Consider the following 16257-nt stretch of genomic DNA (forward strand, 5'->3'; position numbering starts at 1 on the left):
CCCCCAGGGCAACATTTTTAAGGCTGCAGATGCAGAGGAGCGACGTGGCAACCTGAGTACCAGCCGGGCTGCTGCGTGTTGGACAGTCTGAAGTTTTTTTAGGATAGTTTTATTGGTGCCTGCATATAGTCTATTGCAGTAGTAAAGCCTAGAAGTTATTAGAGCTGCTGTAACAGTCTTTCTTGCGGTGACTGGGAGAAGGTCAAAAAACCTTTTAAGGGATTTTATCAATTGAAAACACTTCCTTGCCACTGATAGAACTTGTGGACGAAAGGATAGAGAGGAATCAAGTTTTACTCCAAGGTTGCCTCCACTGTGTTGGGTGGCGGAGGGGTATTAAGTGGCCACCAGCAACTGGGGGTAAAAGTGTTGGCTTTGCCTAACAGCATAATTTCAGTCTTTTTCGAGTTACACTTCAAGTGTGTCAAAAGAAGATTTTGCCAAAACAAATGACGTGGTTAAATATTGTGGGTTGACGCAAGGTTATGACGTCATGGATTATCACGTTATTCATATGAATCTCTCCCTAATCAGTGTAGTATTCTATCAAAATTAGGGTTTTTGTTATGTTATGTAAATAGCATGGCTAACTTTAAACCTATATTTTGTCTGCCACTATGAGTGCATTGTTTATTTAATGAGTAAATCACACTACTATACACTGCATACATGTTCTACATCTGATCCTGTGCAGTTTGTTTTAATCAAGATAATCTAGATGGCTAGAGATGCTTTTCATTGTTGGGGTGTGGGGATTGAGTAGCTTTGGCCACAGAGGAAGGGAGGTCCCAGTCCCGCCATCTTCATAAATTCAGTCCTGCAGACTCCTGAGCTGGGAGGTAGCAGCAAACACCATCTGGGGTTCGGCAGTTTATCAGCAGATCCAGCAAAGAGAGAATACAAGGATCAGCAGTGGCCCTTTCTAAAGGAGAGCTGGCTGGGAAGAAAAGAAAACTAGGAGGCCTTGTGCCTGGAGGTGGCACACACAAGAGACTAGGAGGGACAGCAGAGTGGTAAGACACCCAAAGTGAGGAGGAGGAGGGTGCACTGGTATGAAGGTTATCCAGAAAGCAGAGGCCGGGGAGCAGAGCCAGACGAACAGTTAATCCTGTGCAGGAGACGTTGTCCTGGTGGAAGAAGAGGCATAAACATCCCATACAAATGCAAAGGGCAATAAAGACACCCCAAAGTGGGAGGTGCATGAAAATATTTAAATGCCTTCCCCTTAAGAAACACTGTTCAATGTACTTAACTGGATTGGAAGGGGGGAAATTGACTGATCCTGGGGATCGAGAGGTAGAGCTGCTTTTCTCCTTACTAAGTCAACGTAACATAACTAGTCTTAGCATTAGACCTGTGTGTGATTTTGACCCGTGCTGCTAGTCACTTTATATTGTGGGGGGCCATATAAACTACCATTGCCATGGTATGCACCTGTATGTCCACAATCTGCTCCTAACAGTTCCAATCTGCAATAGGTCTCAGCATCCTGAAAGTCCAGGGTGGGTTAGTGAATTAGGGAGACTGTTGGCATTACATGTCTATTTAACCCTGTCAATACTTGCATACTCCTGTGTGCCTACCTCTCCCCAGATACTGGCCTTTCTTCTTCCATGAGCCCTGCGTTTCTTTTTTTGCATAGCGTTCAGCATTTTCTAACTCCTTTATTTTCGAAGCACATTCATAGACTTGCGGCACTTAAGATGCTCAAAAAATGAATCCAAATACCAGTGAAACAAACAGTGGATAATAATAACACCCCCTCTCAGCCCTTTCTATTGCATATCATCATATAGTTTGCGTGGCCATAGATTTTGTGTGCCGCAAATCCCACTCCAGAAAATGGTGTGGCCCTGAGCCGTATCAACGTTAGACGGATAAGTCATGTGTCGTCACTGTGTGTCCATCTCACTGCCCTTTTTGAGATCCAGTAATCATTCTTTAACAGTTGGATACAATGGTTTAGATCAATTTATCATTGTTTTGTGCTTAGTGACCAACAGTGGTCTCCATAAACTTCTTGCGGACATTTGGAATCTCTGTAGAATTAGAGCACACAAGCTCTGGAACCTCACCTTTCTACAGAGACAGAGACAGAGACACAGGTGAGGGCCTTTTCAAGAGACCGTAGGAATTCTTGTGCCACTTGGTGTCTCTAGGCTTTAGTTTAGCTGGGATCCGGCCACTTCCTCTTCTGTAAATATGCGGTGCAGCAGTCACTGTGGGTGGACTCTTGAATCCCACTGGACTGAGAAGGTTTGGGATTGTCATGTGAACCTCTATGAGTATGGCACAGAGAGCATGGCAAAATATTGGTCTCTCAAAAGAGAGATTGTATAGAGTGCATATAGTCTTTGGGCAATAACCTTTGAAATATTTACCCCACAACTGTCAGCCAACACCGCGCCCTTCAATTACCCATCAACAATGGCCTCACCTTCAAGAAAGTCATCATTAGGAAGCTGCATACACCATGGTACCAGCTCTGACTGGAATTTAGAATCAAGGCATTCCCCCATTTACCCATCCTTGAACTACCCTTCAGGACATTCAAACAATCACTCATCCTTTCTCACCTATAGATTAGTTACACCCTGACCGTTGGCATTCCAGGTTTCCACCTGATGCCACTGAAGAGCATCCTCCATGCAGACACACAATTCATAAACAGTTTGACTGGATCACCCATACTTTCAAAGAACTTCACCTCAAGACTGCGACCTTTCAACATGCCACATAATCCGGGTAGCAAGATCAGGTACTCTGGGGACCTTCACAACATCCACGGCAGTAAAATACTAGACTCGAAAACTAGAAGTGAAAGAAGACCAGATGACGTGCCTTCTTCTACCACTCAGCTAGGATTTGGGATTCTATCCTGATGCACATCTGGCAAACACTCTCTGTCCTCCAGTTGCAAAAGGAGTTGAAGACGTACCTTGTTAACAGACTTCTGGCAGACCCTGAATGATTCACCAGTAACCTTTCAACCTCCAAATTAATTAACGATGCTTGTTTTACCCCCTTTATCACTCCTCACACTGCACAGCTCTCTGTTGCTTAGGGGTAGATTTACCTTTTATAAGTAGATATACATACTTTATCATCTAATATGATGTTGATGTTTAGGACTATTGGACTGAAGCTAACCGACTGGAGTTGTGCCCTTTGCGCATGCAATGTATTCTGAGCATGTTGGCAAGTTTTCTACTGTAGGTTGATTGTTATAATCTGGCCTCTGAATCAGTGGCTCACTTAATTATTTTGTCCTTTTTCTATAATGCTTAGGAAACATGTCTGTGCTCCCTCTGGGTCTTTGGTTGCAAACAAGGGCCCTATGATAAAGCACACAATTATCTTGCACATTTGGGCACTCTGGAAGTTTAATAGGAGTATCGCTGCTTCTATAGGGAAGCAAAGCCATGATTAGATTTCTTTAAAGTATAGTAAGTAATTATGTGCATAAATGTATTTGTATTTATTATGATTTTTTTCTCTATAAAGAATTGACAGATATCTTATTGTTTTAAAGGAATGTGGTCGTATCGTACATGTTTTACTTCGCTGAGGTGTAGGCGTATGTAGTAATCTAATCTGAATCACACATCTATTTACCAGATGATGGTGTCAGTTATTGTGCCCCAAAGAAATTTCTTGTCTTGAGATTTGTGTATTGCTGAGGTTTATGGCTTATCCCTACTCTAACAGCTCTTTCTCTCGCTGCTCCTATCATTTCCTTAGGAAACAGTTATGTCCAGCACTCATTGTGATCTTGGGGAATCCTATCCATGATAAGACCATCACTTCGGCGCACAACAACGTCTGCTTTGATTCTGAATCCGCCTGCACAGGGGTTTCTGACCAAGGCCGGGGATCGGGATGCTCTTCCACTGCACCAGCACTGAGCGGGCCAGTAGCACGCACCATATACTACATTGCTGCAGAGCTGGTTCGCCTGATGGGGTCGGTGGAGTCTATGAAACCTGTCCTGCAGTCCTTATATCACCGCATTTTGCTGTACCCTCCGCCCCAGCATCGAGTGGAAGCCATTAAAATCATGAAAGAGGTAACTCGGGTGTTGTAGACTGAATGCTGGTTTTGGGTGTTCTATTAGCTATCTCCTCCACAAGCCAGTCATTTGCATTACCTGGGACCCAAAACTAGCTACCTTGACGTCGGGGAGGAAGAAGTGAGCGCCATCGCCTTATCAGACATCGATGCAGGGCAACTGTCTTTATAGTGCTTTAGCTCAATCCTGAAACCTCAAGCTATGAAACAACAGATCTTGGGGTGGTCAGATAATCATGGGTGTGATTAATACTTCCTGGAAAAAGCAATGTTTAAGATTTGTAACTTCTTATGGCATTTCTATAAGGTATCCATCTGGATTCATAGTGCCAATGCTCTACTAAGTACATTATGTTTTTAATAATTCATAATGTACAAAGATTCGGTGAGTGAAAAGCTGAATTTCTTACTATCCGTTAAAGAAGTCGGGCATAACATAAGCGCATTAGGCGAATGGAATAGTTTGCAAGGCTGTTCTGTAGTAGGCGAATAAACCACTATTGCAGCCATTCCATGACCATTCAGTAAAATAGATTTTCCACTCCTAATGTAACATACTAATCTGAACCATATCCTTTTCTGTCAGTGATGCTTAAAGTAGCGAGATAACCTTGGAATACACGTTTAAAGCACAGTAAAATATATTTTAGAGTTAAATGCCGGGGTTTGGAAATCCTACACAGTCAAATTTCCAACTACTTAAAAAGTATAGAATTGGCATCAAGTGTTCTCCATTTCTGAACTCATCACTACAACCAGGTGCTTTATTTACAAAGTTGTCAGTGTCTGAAATTGGTGCTACAAAATGTTTGCTTTTAGTGATAAATAGGGTATGTTTGTTTGAAGCTCTACTTCACAAACCCCTGAACCAGCGTTTAAAAAACACAATGAGCTCTTATATATTAGCAACCACAGTTGATTATGAACCTGTTGGGTTTAGTGCATATTACCTAATGATCAGGGCTATAGTTATGACAAAATGGAAATTAATAGGAAGATAACCAATTTATGTAACTTTTGAGCAGCAGTCTGTGCATAATTTGATAGATATTGCTGCATTTGCTGAAAATTTACTAATCCTTTCTATTTGTGAGAATTTAACACAGAACCTTGGTTGTCACCTCAAATGTAACTGAAGCAACTTCACAACATGCAAGAAGACACCACAGATACATCTAACACAATACAGATATTCAATGTAGTTGGATACCACCATGCTCACAATATCCCTAACCGCTAAGAAACAACATAGCATTAAATAAACCATCAGACAGAAGGTCATGCGCACGTTCAACAAATCACCGATAAGCCATTTAGTTGGGTATAGAGCAGCATACAGTTTCTTTTAGTGCGACACATGAATCTTCAAAACAACACATCAGGCCGAGCTCCTACTGCCATATGAGAGAGTTTAGATAGGCCGGCTCATGGTTATCTTGCTCTCGTCCTAAACAGCACCCATTACCCCTGGTCCTCACTCACTAACTACATGCTAGACATTGTTGCTGTAAAGTAATACAGAGGACACCCAATCGACTTGATATGTTGAGTATTTGTAAAAGCTTTTGTTCTGCAGTGTAATTGCTCAAGGGCACTGAAAGAACCTGTAAATGTGAGAGAAAAGAAGAAAAATATTTACATGATCAAATGATATACTAAAGGCCTGATACAAAGAAACGCTATGTGCATAAACACTCTATACTTGGTGTCAGGCTCCCATAAATATACCAAAGAGAAGGTCACATTCACTCTATAAGGCACTTCATTTGTGGGCATTGTCTGCAACTGACTGAGTTCAGACTTTACCTCCCCAAACACATCCAATACTCATGTTCATGATGAAGAGGTTTACAATTGAGCGTATGTGACAGTACACCATAAGCTGATTGGTCAAACTTCTAATCTCACGGAATGCATCACAGAACCCAGACCTTTTGTCCTTCGCCATACCACCTCTCACTCACTCAATTACCCCTCACGAGTTCCTTCCTACCTTGTGTCCTTTCTGCATGCATTCATCCCTGTGCACCATCATGCACCCTCTTCCACTCCAGCTCCCAAACTGATGAAGAAGGTAACAATCCTTTCCCTGGTCACGCTAAAGGATCATGGCTACATCTAATGAGGCCACAAAGCACACTGGTCATATTACACATGACAGAAGGATGTTGTTGTGGTAATCTCCAATGCTGCCATCCTCATCTGCTCCCCCCACTAAAGCTGTGCAATAGTCTATAACTCATGCTGAAGAAATGCACCCGAATCTAACGAAGTGCCCAGCACTGCTCTGTCATTCCCCACAGGAGTGGACTGGACATATGTACATAATAATACATAGCAAATTAAAACAGTAAGCTTTGTACAACACCACACACTGTTGCTCCACACGCTAGCCCTCTTTTTATTTGTCTGGCTGAAAGGCACTGCTTGTTACAAAAGATATCCAGTGCTGCTTCAGTTTGATGGGACAACAGGCAATTTATCTTGGCTCCTGTTGATGCTAGATATGTACGAATAAAAAGTGCAGTACTCTTTAATTTCCTGTATCGTGTTATTGGGTTCGAGATGGCCCTGCGTGCGAAAATATTTTCCCTTGAAGGAATACACGCAGATCCCATGTTTTGGAGCTAGGTGCCGGGTGGAGGGAGCAGGTACTACGAGAGGCAGATGAAGAAACTGGTGAATCTGGAAGTGTTAAGGGCAGGGTGATATGTTGCTTATGCAGCCTCTGCCTCTTATATCAAGTAGGTCAGAAGGGGTCCACGAATATGACCATTGGATGAGTGGGGTGGTGGGGTGATTGATTGGCTCATGGCCAGTAAGCCGTGAAAGGAGAGAAGCAACAACGAGTGACATTCTCATGTGCAGCCACTGCACGTGGAGTGTAGCATGCTAGTGTAAAGCAAAATAAGCAATTGTGCTAAAGCCAGTGCAATTATGTCTAATTAAATCTGCATCACAAATCCAGTGGAGCGGACCTGCTTATATCTCCAGCCAGTAGACCGGCAAATGTTTTTATTCCATATAACTGTTAAATATAGGGACAAGAGCCTATGATTTTAAATAGACAGACATCTTGTCAGCTAAATATGAGCCTTTTGAAGAGTGATTATTCTCAGGTTTAGTGTGAACATGTTATCATTTCCATGGATTGTGTACAGTACAGCATAAGAAAACATAATTTAATGGATTTATCTCAATATCCTTTTTGTGATTCAAGCAAAGTTAGTTCAACTACTGGCATAGTACTAAAATGGAGGATTAGGAAGATGTGCACATCATGTGACACCCCCTTAAAATTTCATTTGTAAACATACAGGCACGCTAACGTCATCACTTCCCTTAAGTTGCCACGAAGGGAAACAGAGCAAAAAGTTTACAGGAACTTTAGCTGAAAAACAGATTTTTTTTAAAACAAAAACCACACACTTCTATGGCATGCATGAGCATTTGTATCATGCAAGCATATACAACATGCAGCAGGCAAATGTATTCTAGATACTTTTGTTTTCAGTGCTTATAGTGGCAAAATGTGCACTGTCCTCTTGGCTTTAGTTGCTAGCCTGGGTAAGAATTACAGACCTGCCTGATGTTATCTAAATCCAATATCCACGCACTTACAAGAAAGGCAATGCTGCTTCCATTAATGTAAGATAAATATCATCTACAGACTGAGTCCCTGCAAATGCCCTGTCTATAAATCTCTTTTTTGTTAATGAACCAGCCCTCCTAATTTTGGAGTTCTTCTTAGATCTAATTGTTCCATTGAACTAAAATGTCTTCCCTGATGTGCTTTTCCATTTATCTGTGTGCATTTGTGTTTATCTACAGATACTTGGCAGTCCGCAGCGTCTCTTCGATTTGGCAGGACCTTGCTCCTTTGAGCAGGAACCCAGGAAAAGGTCTATCTCGAAAAGGAAATCACACCTGGACCTGCTCAAACTGTATGCTCTTATTTATCATTTAATAGTTTGTGGGTTTTAGGAGGGGGGCCTCTGGCATTGGCATCCAACATGTTCATCAGATTCAACATTGAGGCATGCACATTTTGAGTCTGTGTGCCACCGTGGTCCATCGACAAACATTCACTCCCCGTCTTTAAAAGACACTTCCTTCTCAGACTTGCCTCTAGTTAGTTAGTTAGTGGAGCTCTGAAAAAGCAGGCCGTACTGGTTCAAAATTATAAACCTTTTTATTCATAAAGGGTTAAAAGTTCTGAATGAGGGTCTGAGAAACACTAGTAACAAATGGGATTTAAAAAAAACTATTTTTATTTATTAGTGATATTTATATAGCTTGGGTCTGTACCACATGCCACCACTCTATCATCCTATGTTCTGTAATTCCTGGGTTAAAGTAGAGGCCTGGCGGCATCAGAATCACCTATAAGGGTCTCTATCTTTTGATGTCTTGTATTGTATTGTATTGTAATTGCATTTATATAGTGCGTGGCGTCAAATCCTTTTTCGGCGAGTGGCACGCTACTCCGGGACCCGTAAAGGATTAGTTTTGAATTAGTATAGTGAAATATGAAAGTCATTTGAGTGGTGGATATTAGTCCGTAATTTCGATTGAGAAGGATAGCAGAGGGACAGAAGAGGGAAAAAAGGTTTGCATTTATAGTGCTTGCTATCCCCGACGAGGTGCTGAAGCGCTCCTTCGGGGAGCCACACCTATAAAGGATTAGCATAGTTAAATATGAGTGGACATCTTAGTCAGTTATTTGGATTGAAAAGGATAGTGGAGGGATAGAAGAGGAAAGAATTTAGATTTCTTTTTTCTTGTGTGAAGCTCATAGCAGTAAGAGAAGGCTTGGGATGAGAAAAAGGGATGTGCAGGGGAAGGGTTTAGATAGGCTTGTTTTAGGCATCTGTCTGTTATACAAATTTAACATTCTATCTCACAGAAAAACCAGTACAGCAGCATGTAGAGGTCTTTGGTATGCAGGCTGTATGGGTTTCTTGTGAAGTCCTTATATTATTTGCATATGAACTCAGGTAGGAAAGAGAAAGGAAGTTAGGCAGCTCGTTACAGATGCTTCAGCTGAACATTGCCCTAGTGATCGTGTCATATAGTTTCAAAGGTGAGCCACCTTAAAACTTCATATCATACTTTGTCTTCACAGTTCACAATGACAATTTTGTTTACAATTCACATTTAATCATACACAATGGTGAGAGACATCAACCTCTTGCGTTATTTCGTCTGTGAGGCATTTTAACAGCAGCCACTGGTGAGGTTCACAGTGATGGTAGAAGGACACTACTAGCTTAGCCTCCTCCAAAATATGATGAGTTTGACTTCAGAATTCAACAACTGTAAAAGAAAGTGGCACACAAGTGCACTTTGTTTGTCATTTGCAAAACAAAGAGCATCGCATCTTTCCAGCTCCATTACTGAAACCTTGCAGGGCATTAGTGAAGGGGCATGGTCCTCTTATTTAGGGTTGTATATGTAAGCATGGGAGGGGTAGATTTGTTCCCAAAGATACATTTGCGTGTAAATCATTTACATAGTGGTTGTCCTGAAAATGTGGCATGAATCTGGACCTGCATTGAGCATTCCTGCTGCATACCCTGCATTGGGTATTTTGGTAGGAGTTCTAAAGCTCTGATTTCATAATATGCAACTGATGTAAATCACACACTTGAGCCTGTTTATGTCCGTCCAAAAATTCGCTTATTTACTATCTAAGCATCACTTACTTCTTGCTTTTTACCTTGCCACACAGTACTGTTGCCCGTAATCTCAAACCAACTGTATCTCATATATCTGAAGTCCTCTTTCTTTACTGGAATGAATTAATTCATTAATTATTAATATTTACAAAGTGCTAACGTTCACCTGAAAGCATCTTTGCATCTTAAAAGTTTATTAAATTTAATAGTTTACATTGTGTAGTCCACAATAGGCCATGACAAACGAGCTGATCCAGGTAGCCACTGACCTGCTGAAGGAACCATTAAACCAGAACTGTATATGTGCTCACAAGAACTTTGATGTTTAAGAGCAATTCCAACCAAAACTTGTGGGGTGAATAAACTTTTTTTAAACTGTATATAAGAAGCCTGAGACGCATTTCACTAGCTTTCTCTGTCGGGTTCTCAATATTAATAACTCAGACAAACTTGGAGCCCTATTTATGGGGGAAGCAATATCTGTGGAATCAGTAGTAATTTGCTGTTACAGAGATTCGGAAATGGGCTGTACTAATTGTCTTCATTACTGTTCAAACTGTAACTATGCTAAATGCCATTATCCTGAGCTCAGCACCCCTGCCTTTAATTCAGTGTGCTTGAGATATTATTGATCTAATTCTGAAAAGTTTTAATTTTCAATTTTTCCTTTTGTAGGGTCATGGATGGGATGACAGAAGCTTGTATGAAAGGAGGCATTGAGGCATGTTACACATCCGTATCTTGTGTTTGTGCACTGCTCGGAGCATTAGACGAAATGAGTCACGGAAAAGGCCTCAAGGAAGAACAGATTCACCACCTTCTCAGACGCCTTGAGGACCTGAGAGATGGTGCTGAGTCAAGCCGAGAATCCATGGAGATTAACGATGCAGACTTCAGGTGGCAGAGGCATATCCTTTCCTCTGAGCACACACCTTGGGAGTCAGGAACTGAAAAGAGTCCTGATATTAGTATCAGTGTCACTACAGACACTGGGCAAACGACATTGGAAGGTGACCTAGGGCAAACTACTCCTGAGGATAACCTTGATGTTCAAAGGAATGGTCTGCACTCACCAGCTGGGCAAGAGGGCAGGGAAAATCAGAACAAAGAGACTGATTCGGTAGACCAGCCTGACGTTGTCCAGCGAAGTCACACTGTGGTTTACCCAGACATAACTAACTTTCTTTCAGTTGACAGCAGGACGCGTTCCTATGGTTCACGATACAGTGAAAGTAATTTCAGCGTTGATGACCAAGATCTTTCTAGAACAGAATTTGACTCATGTGATCAGTACTCTATGGCTGCAGAAAAGGATTCAGGGAGGTCTGATGTCTCAGACATGGGATCTGATAACTGTTCCCTGGCGGATGAAGACCAGACGCCCAAGGATTGTCCTGGTCATAGATCATTACGTACTGCTGCTCTCTCTTTGAAACTACTTAAGAACCAGGAAGCCGATCAACAGAGTGCAAGGCTGTTTGTACAGTCCCTCGAGACACTTCTTCCTCGGCTATTAAATTTACAAAGAATGGAGGATGTGGATTCTGCAATACAGATCTTTGCTTCTACATTTTGCTCAGGTTTGCAAGCAGGTACAGTATCTTACTATACCGTTATATATGGCTATGATTTATTTGTATCTGTTATGCAAGCAGGGTTTGAAGAAAGGTTTTTGGTGTAATGAAAACAAAGAATCACAGCACAACAGCAAAGCACATAAATCATAGAGTTGTTATGAGGGTCATACACAGAGTTGAATAGGCAGGATTGTGCTGCAGAGTTCCAGTGTTACATGACTTAGGATGTGTCAGAAACTGAAGGCAATGTAGGAGTCTCAAGCTGGATGGTAACAGGTAGTTATCAAGTTCTCATATGCCCGACCTTCTTTTTTCCCCAGCTCCGGGAATACCTCAATCATCTAGTGACAAGACTGGAAACTCTTCCCTAGCAGGTAAAAAAAAGTGAGGATGTATAATGCACATTGTAGCCCTTCCCCATGCCGTTGGCACTGCACTCAGTTCCTGCCACCTTTCTTATATCCACCTTGAGGCTATGGATTTTTCCCTACTATGTCCCCTATGAAACCCTGATGGTTTTTGAGGTGCTGTGGACTTTTGCCACTTGTGGCTTTTCATTGACCAGTCCATCTTAGTACCAGTGTTGCCACCAGATTTTCTCATTCTTTTTTTGTTTAACACAAATGGTAGGGCCAACATGGGTTGTGCACATTCATTTGAACAATTCTGTCGTGGATATTAGGTTAAGGCACCATACTGGTAGTTGTGTGATGCCTTTAAATTACGATTAGTAATAAAGAATATCAAGATGATTCCAGATTTCAAATATAGCAAATTGGGTTACGTTGTTCTCTAACCCTAAAAGGAAACGGGTACCTAATTACACCAGCAAACTTTCAGAACAATACCAATACATTCACATGTGATTTAGTTCATTTTGAGTGACCCTCAGCAAAGGTACTATAAGATTGGGGATTTACTCAAAATACAGCTTTTGAGTAAGTACCTGGTGTTATTAGCCCCTTGAGTTAGGCCAGACTCAAAATGGAGTCCCATAGGAGGGTAAACAATAATTGCATTCAGTATTTTTCCCTTAGTTTATAGATGTGTATTACATCTTACTTGCCTTGGAATGTAAAATTTGCCTTTGGTTATGAGACACAATGTACCCTTATAGCTATCTCCCCCATAGACAGTAATATATATGCCACCATTGAAGCATATTCGCATTATTTTTAGTTTTTACCCGAGTGTGCCAGTTCTTAGCTGCCTTCCTGTAGAAGTGCTATTTTCTCAATTGGGATTCACTTTTCTAACAACTAGTAACAAAGCTGCAATCTTGTGTAACCCACTTGGAACCCTGAGGTGAACATCATCCCTATATTGATGTTTACTCTTATTACATTCTCTGTTGTACCTGAGCCGTGATCCGCACACAGAGAAATCCCCTGTCAGCCACATGTTTGCACTGACCCTCAGGAGGCAGAGTAGTTGACAGTTGTGGGTGCCAAAGCTTTCCTTACAATGCCCTGCCTCCCTCGAGCCTGAAGAGGAAGATGGCGGTCAGCAGTTCCACCGCCACCTATGTGGAGCCGGCACATTAGCCTTCACATCTTTAAAATCCATTTTTACAGTGCTCAGACATAAGATCAGTTTCACTCCTTTTACATTAGAGAAGTGAATACCTGTTTCTAACCCAGTGTTGTGTGTTGCAATTCCATATTAAAGCCAGAAACACCAAATAAATAAATAAGCTTACTAAGACCTTTAAAATGTAACTATGCCAAGGTGCACATTAAAAACCCTTAACAAGGTTGAATTACTTTTATCCAAATTGCTGTCACGTTTTACATACAACAGATTTTGAATGTAATGTATTATCATTTCAGTAGTTACTGACTGCTAGTTTGTTCTGTGGTTTTCCTAATACTGATAGATTTCACTCCTCTGAACTGATGCCTATAATTTACTTCTATTTCTCAACATATGTCTCAGAAAAATATATCTTTCACTGAAAAGTTTTTAAAGATGAATGTTCCGTTTAGAAACAAAAATCAGTTACTTATTTTTATAAAAACAAAGAAGCAAACAAAAATCCGTAGAAAAACTTTAAAGAAGTGTTATAGTTAATATCTAAAAGCAACTAAAATTCACAAGTTACATCTACCTACACAATCATAACTCCCGCATGCACCAGTTCTTGACCTCAAGGATGACATACCAAATTACATCATCTAAGATATTTGTTGTGATTAGTAACGTCATTATCATCATTTTATATATAAGCTTAACATTCACAATCCACTGTAATGTAGATAACAATGCTGGAGCAATGCCGAACCTTAACATTCCCCAGACACATCTGAGGCTATTCACAAAGGTAACTTACACTTGTGAATAATTACACGTGTACGTTCATTCTTATAGTTTAGAGTAACTTTACTACTTTGGTTGTTCATCATTTACGAGTATAACGTTACTCAAAAGTGTAGTCTATCATTTCTCCACTCACTGAAACAGGGGGTGGGGCCAAATGTACAAGTGTAAGTTACCACTTATTGCTTGAAAGGAGCGGTAGACCAACCATGGCCAACCACTGGTACCACAACACCCTCCCATAAAAAATAACAAAGGTAGGGACTTAAAATGGAACCCTATAGAAAGTAAGGGCAGATTGAATTATTTTAAAAAGTTACAAATTATAAATAAGTTTCATTTAATGGTAAAACATTATTTAAAAAGAAAACAAGAATTTTATTATAACGTATTTAATAAACTTTTTTGAATTTATATAATTAATGTAAGATTAATTTATGAAAATATAATTGCATTGTTTTTAATTAATTCTATTTATCAGTGTTTATATTTATTTATACTTTTTTACTTTATGTGGATTTTTTTATCGTTAAAATAATCGATTTTATGTAATATATTTAAATCAATTAAAATTAAGTTGCGCTGAAGCATCTTTTAATTTTGTTCTACATTTAAAATAAATATGAAAAGGAATTTACATTAATATTTAACATAAAAATATCCTTACAATTTGTTTCCAAATTTAACAAATTCTTAACATTTTCCATATAGTTTACCTTAGGGAGATCTCTGCCTCAGGTGTGGAGCTACCACATTGTAATGTTCAGGGAAAAGTGAAAAGGTTGATTAAACTTGGAAAAGAAAGTCAAAATGTATTTATGTTAAATATGAATGTAAATAAATGTTATATATTTATTTCAAATGTAGAACAAAATAAAAAAGTTACAGCCTTACTAACTTAATTATAATTTAAAATGCAGTTATTTTAACTATAAATAATAATAATAAATATTAAATTAAATGACAATTATTTTTCTGAAATGTAAGGTATAATTTGTTAACCTAAATTAAAGAAAGGAAGTATATTGTTTTTTTTAAATTATGTATTAATTATTAATCATGATGTATAGAATTAATTAAAAGTAATTTAATTTTATCATAATAGAAATTATTGTTAGTAGTTTCATTTAGTTGTAGCAGAATGTTTCCTGGATATATGTTGGAGTGGTGTGTGATAAGTGCAGCTGACTGCACGGCTTTCCCTGCTATATGGTTTGGTTGCTGCTTTGTGCATATGAGGTTGCCAGGGTTATTATGTGTAACGTGTTCTATTTGTGAAATCCAAATTCTACATCTAAATTGAAAGGTGTTCTTCAGTGGGTTTTGTTGGGTAGAAAGTGTTGATGATGATAGTTTGGCATGGCATGCGGGAAGTGTATTGGGTGCATATGTTAAACGCTGCCTACTGTGCACTGATCTGGCTGTTATGTGGTGCGCTCTGGGCTTGGCAGTTGCATTGGAAAGGCACTCATAGGAAACCAGGTGTGTGCTCACCACATATTTGGTGTCATTCCATTCAGCTGTTCTCTCTGTGATGCATCCCTAAAATTGATACGAGAGTTAAAATGGTGAGATCACATTTTGGTGCCGCCCACACCCACCCTGTAACTTTTTACCTCCCCCATTCTCAAGTTGGCTTGAGAATTGCAAGAGTTAAAAAATCAAACAAGAGTAAATTGCATTTCTTGGAGAACGAATCAGACACTGGCTCCAAGGTTACTATTGAAACAAAACGTGTTTTCCTGTGGCCTAACCACAAATTCTGAGGTGTTGTCCCCAACCCTGTTAAAAGTTTCTATCGATCAGCCCTGGAATTGGGAAATTTACCTGTATGTGCAGCCTAGTGCCTGCACTGGTATGTTATGTGTCTAGGAAGGGTGGGGGTGGTATGAAATAACAGTCTTTTTTCATAATATGATGAACTAGTCTACAAGGACCAATCATGTTTCATGCACTAGATGGAGCAAATACATCTATCTTCTCCATTGTTTCTTGTGGATGTGCAGTTTTTATATCCATGTGCTTCCAGAGCAGTGAGTACACAGAATTGCCACTGCTTGAAAGCCTGGGTAAGAGACGTTGTACGTGAGCCACCGAAGAGTGCATGGGGCTGAGAGCAGTCTGGTGCCTTAGAGCTAGAGACTGCCCTGAGACGAAGGAGACCTACTTGTTGAGCACTCCAGAAATTCAAACGACATGCAACCCCTAGACAGGCAGAGCACCATACCACTCCAGGAACAGGTTGCCTATTGTTAACAACCATTGGAAAAGCCAATAGGCCTGGCTTTATTGTGCTAACTCAAGCTGACTGCATTTGTGCATGCCTGTCTTTCCGTGCATTACCACCATACCCACGTTTGTTTTGTTTTCAGCAGCTGAATTCTGCGCCTTTATTCATGTTTGTGTGCATAGGGGAGGCGGGGGAGGATGGGTGTAAAAATCTGTATGCGACTCCAACTTTTCTTTTTTTAACTCTTTTTATTAACTTTGCTCAGAAGACCATACAATAGAAAAGTCACATATGCATGTACATTGTTGAGTTTCAACATCACATTAATATCGCTCGAGGGAGGTTTGAGACAATCCGTCTCCCGTAGTTCAAAAGGACGCGGAATCGC

At 40.2% G+C, this 16257-nt stretch overlaps 1 protein-coding gene across 4 annotated transcripts in view; it reads left to right on the plus strand.

Annotated features, from left to right (window-relative positions):
• The window catches only part of ARFGEF3 (ARFGEF family member 3), a 515806-nt gene that overhangs the window by 233627 nt on the left and 265922 nt on the right, over nucleotides 1-16257 (plus strand). For 3 of the 4 annotated variants that reach the window (XM_085612422.1, XM_085612423.1, XM_085612424.1), the window contains exons 10-13: nucleotides 3742-4066; nucleotides 7900-8012; nucleotides 10422-11338; nucleotides 11644-11697. In XM_085612422.1, coding sequence (XP_085468548.1) covers nucleotides 3742-4066; nucleotides 7900-8012; nucleotides 10422-11338; nucleotides 11644-11697 — 1409 coding nt within the window. The remainder of the gene's footprint in view (nucleotides 1-3741; nucleotides 4067-7899; nucleotides 8013-10421; nucleotides 11339-11643; nucleotides 11698-16257) is intronic. The other variant, XM_085612425.1, reaches the window with a different exon arrangement.

This window comes from Triturus cristatus, chromosome 6 (assembly GCF_964204655.1).
Source record: "Triturus cristatus chromosome 6, aTriCri1.1, whole genome shotgun sequence".
Taxonomy (NCBI): domain Eukaryota; kingdom Metazoa; phylum Chordata; class Amphibia; order Caudata; family Salamandridae; genus Triturus; species Triturus cristatus.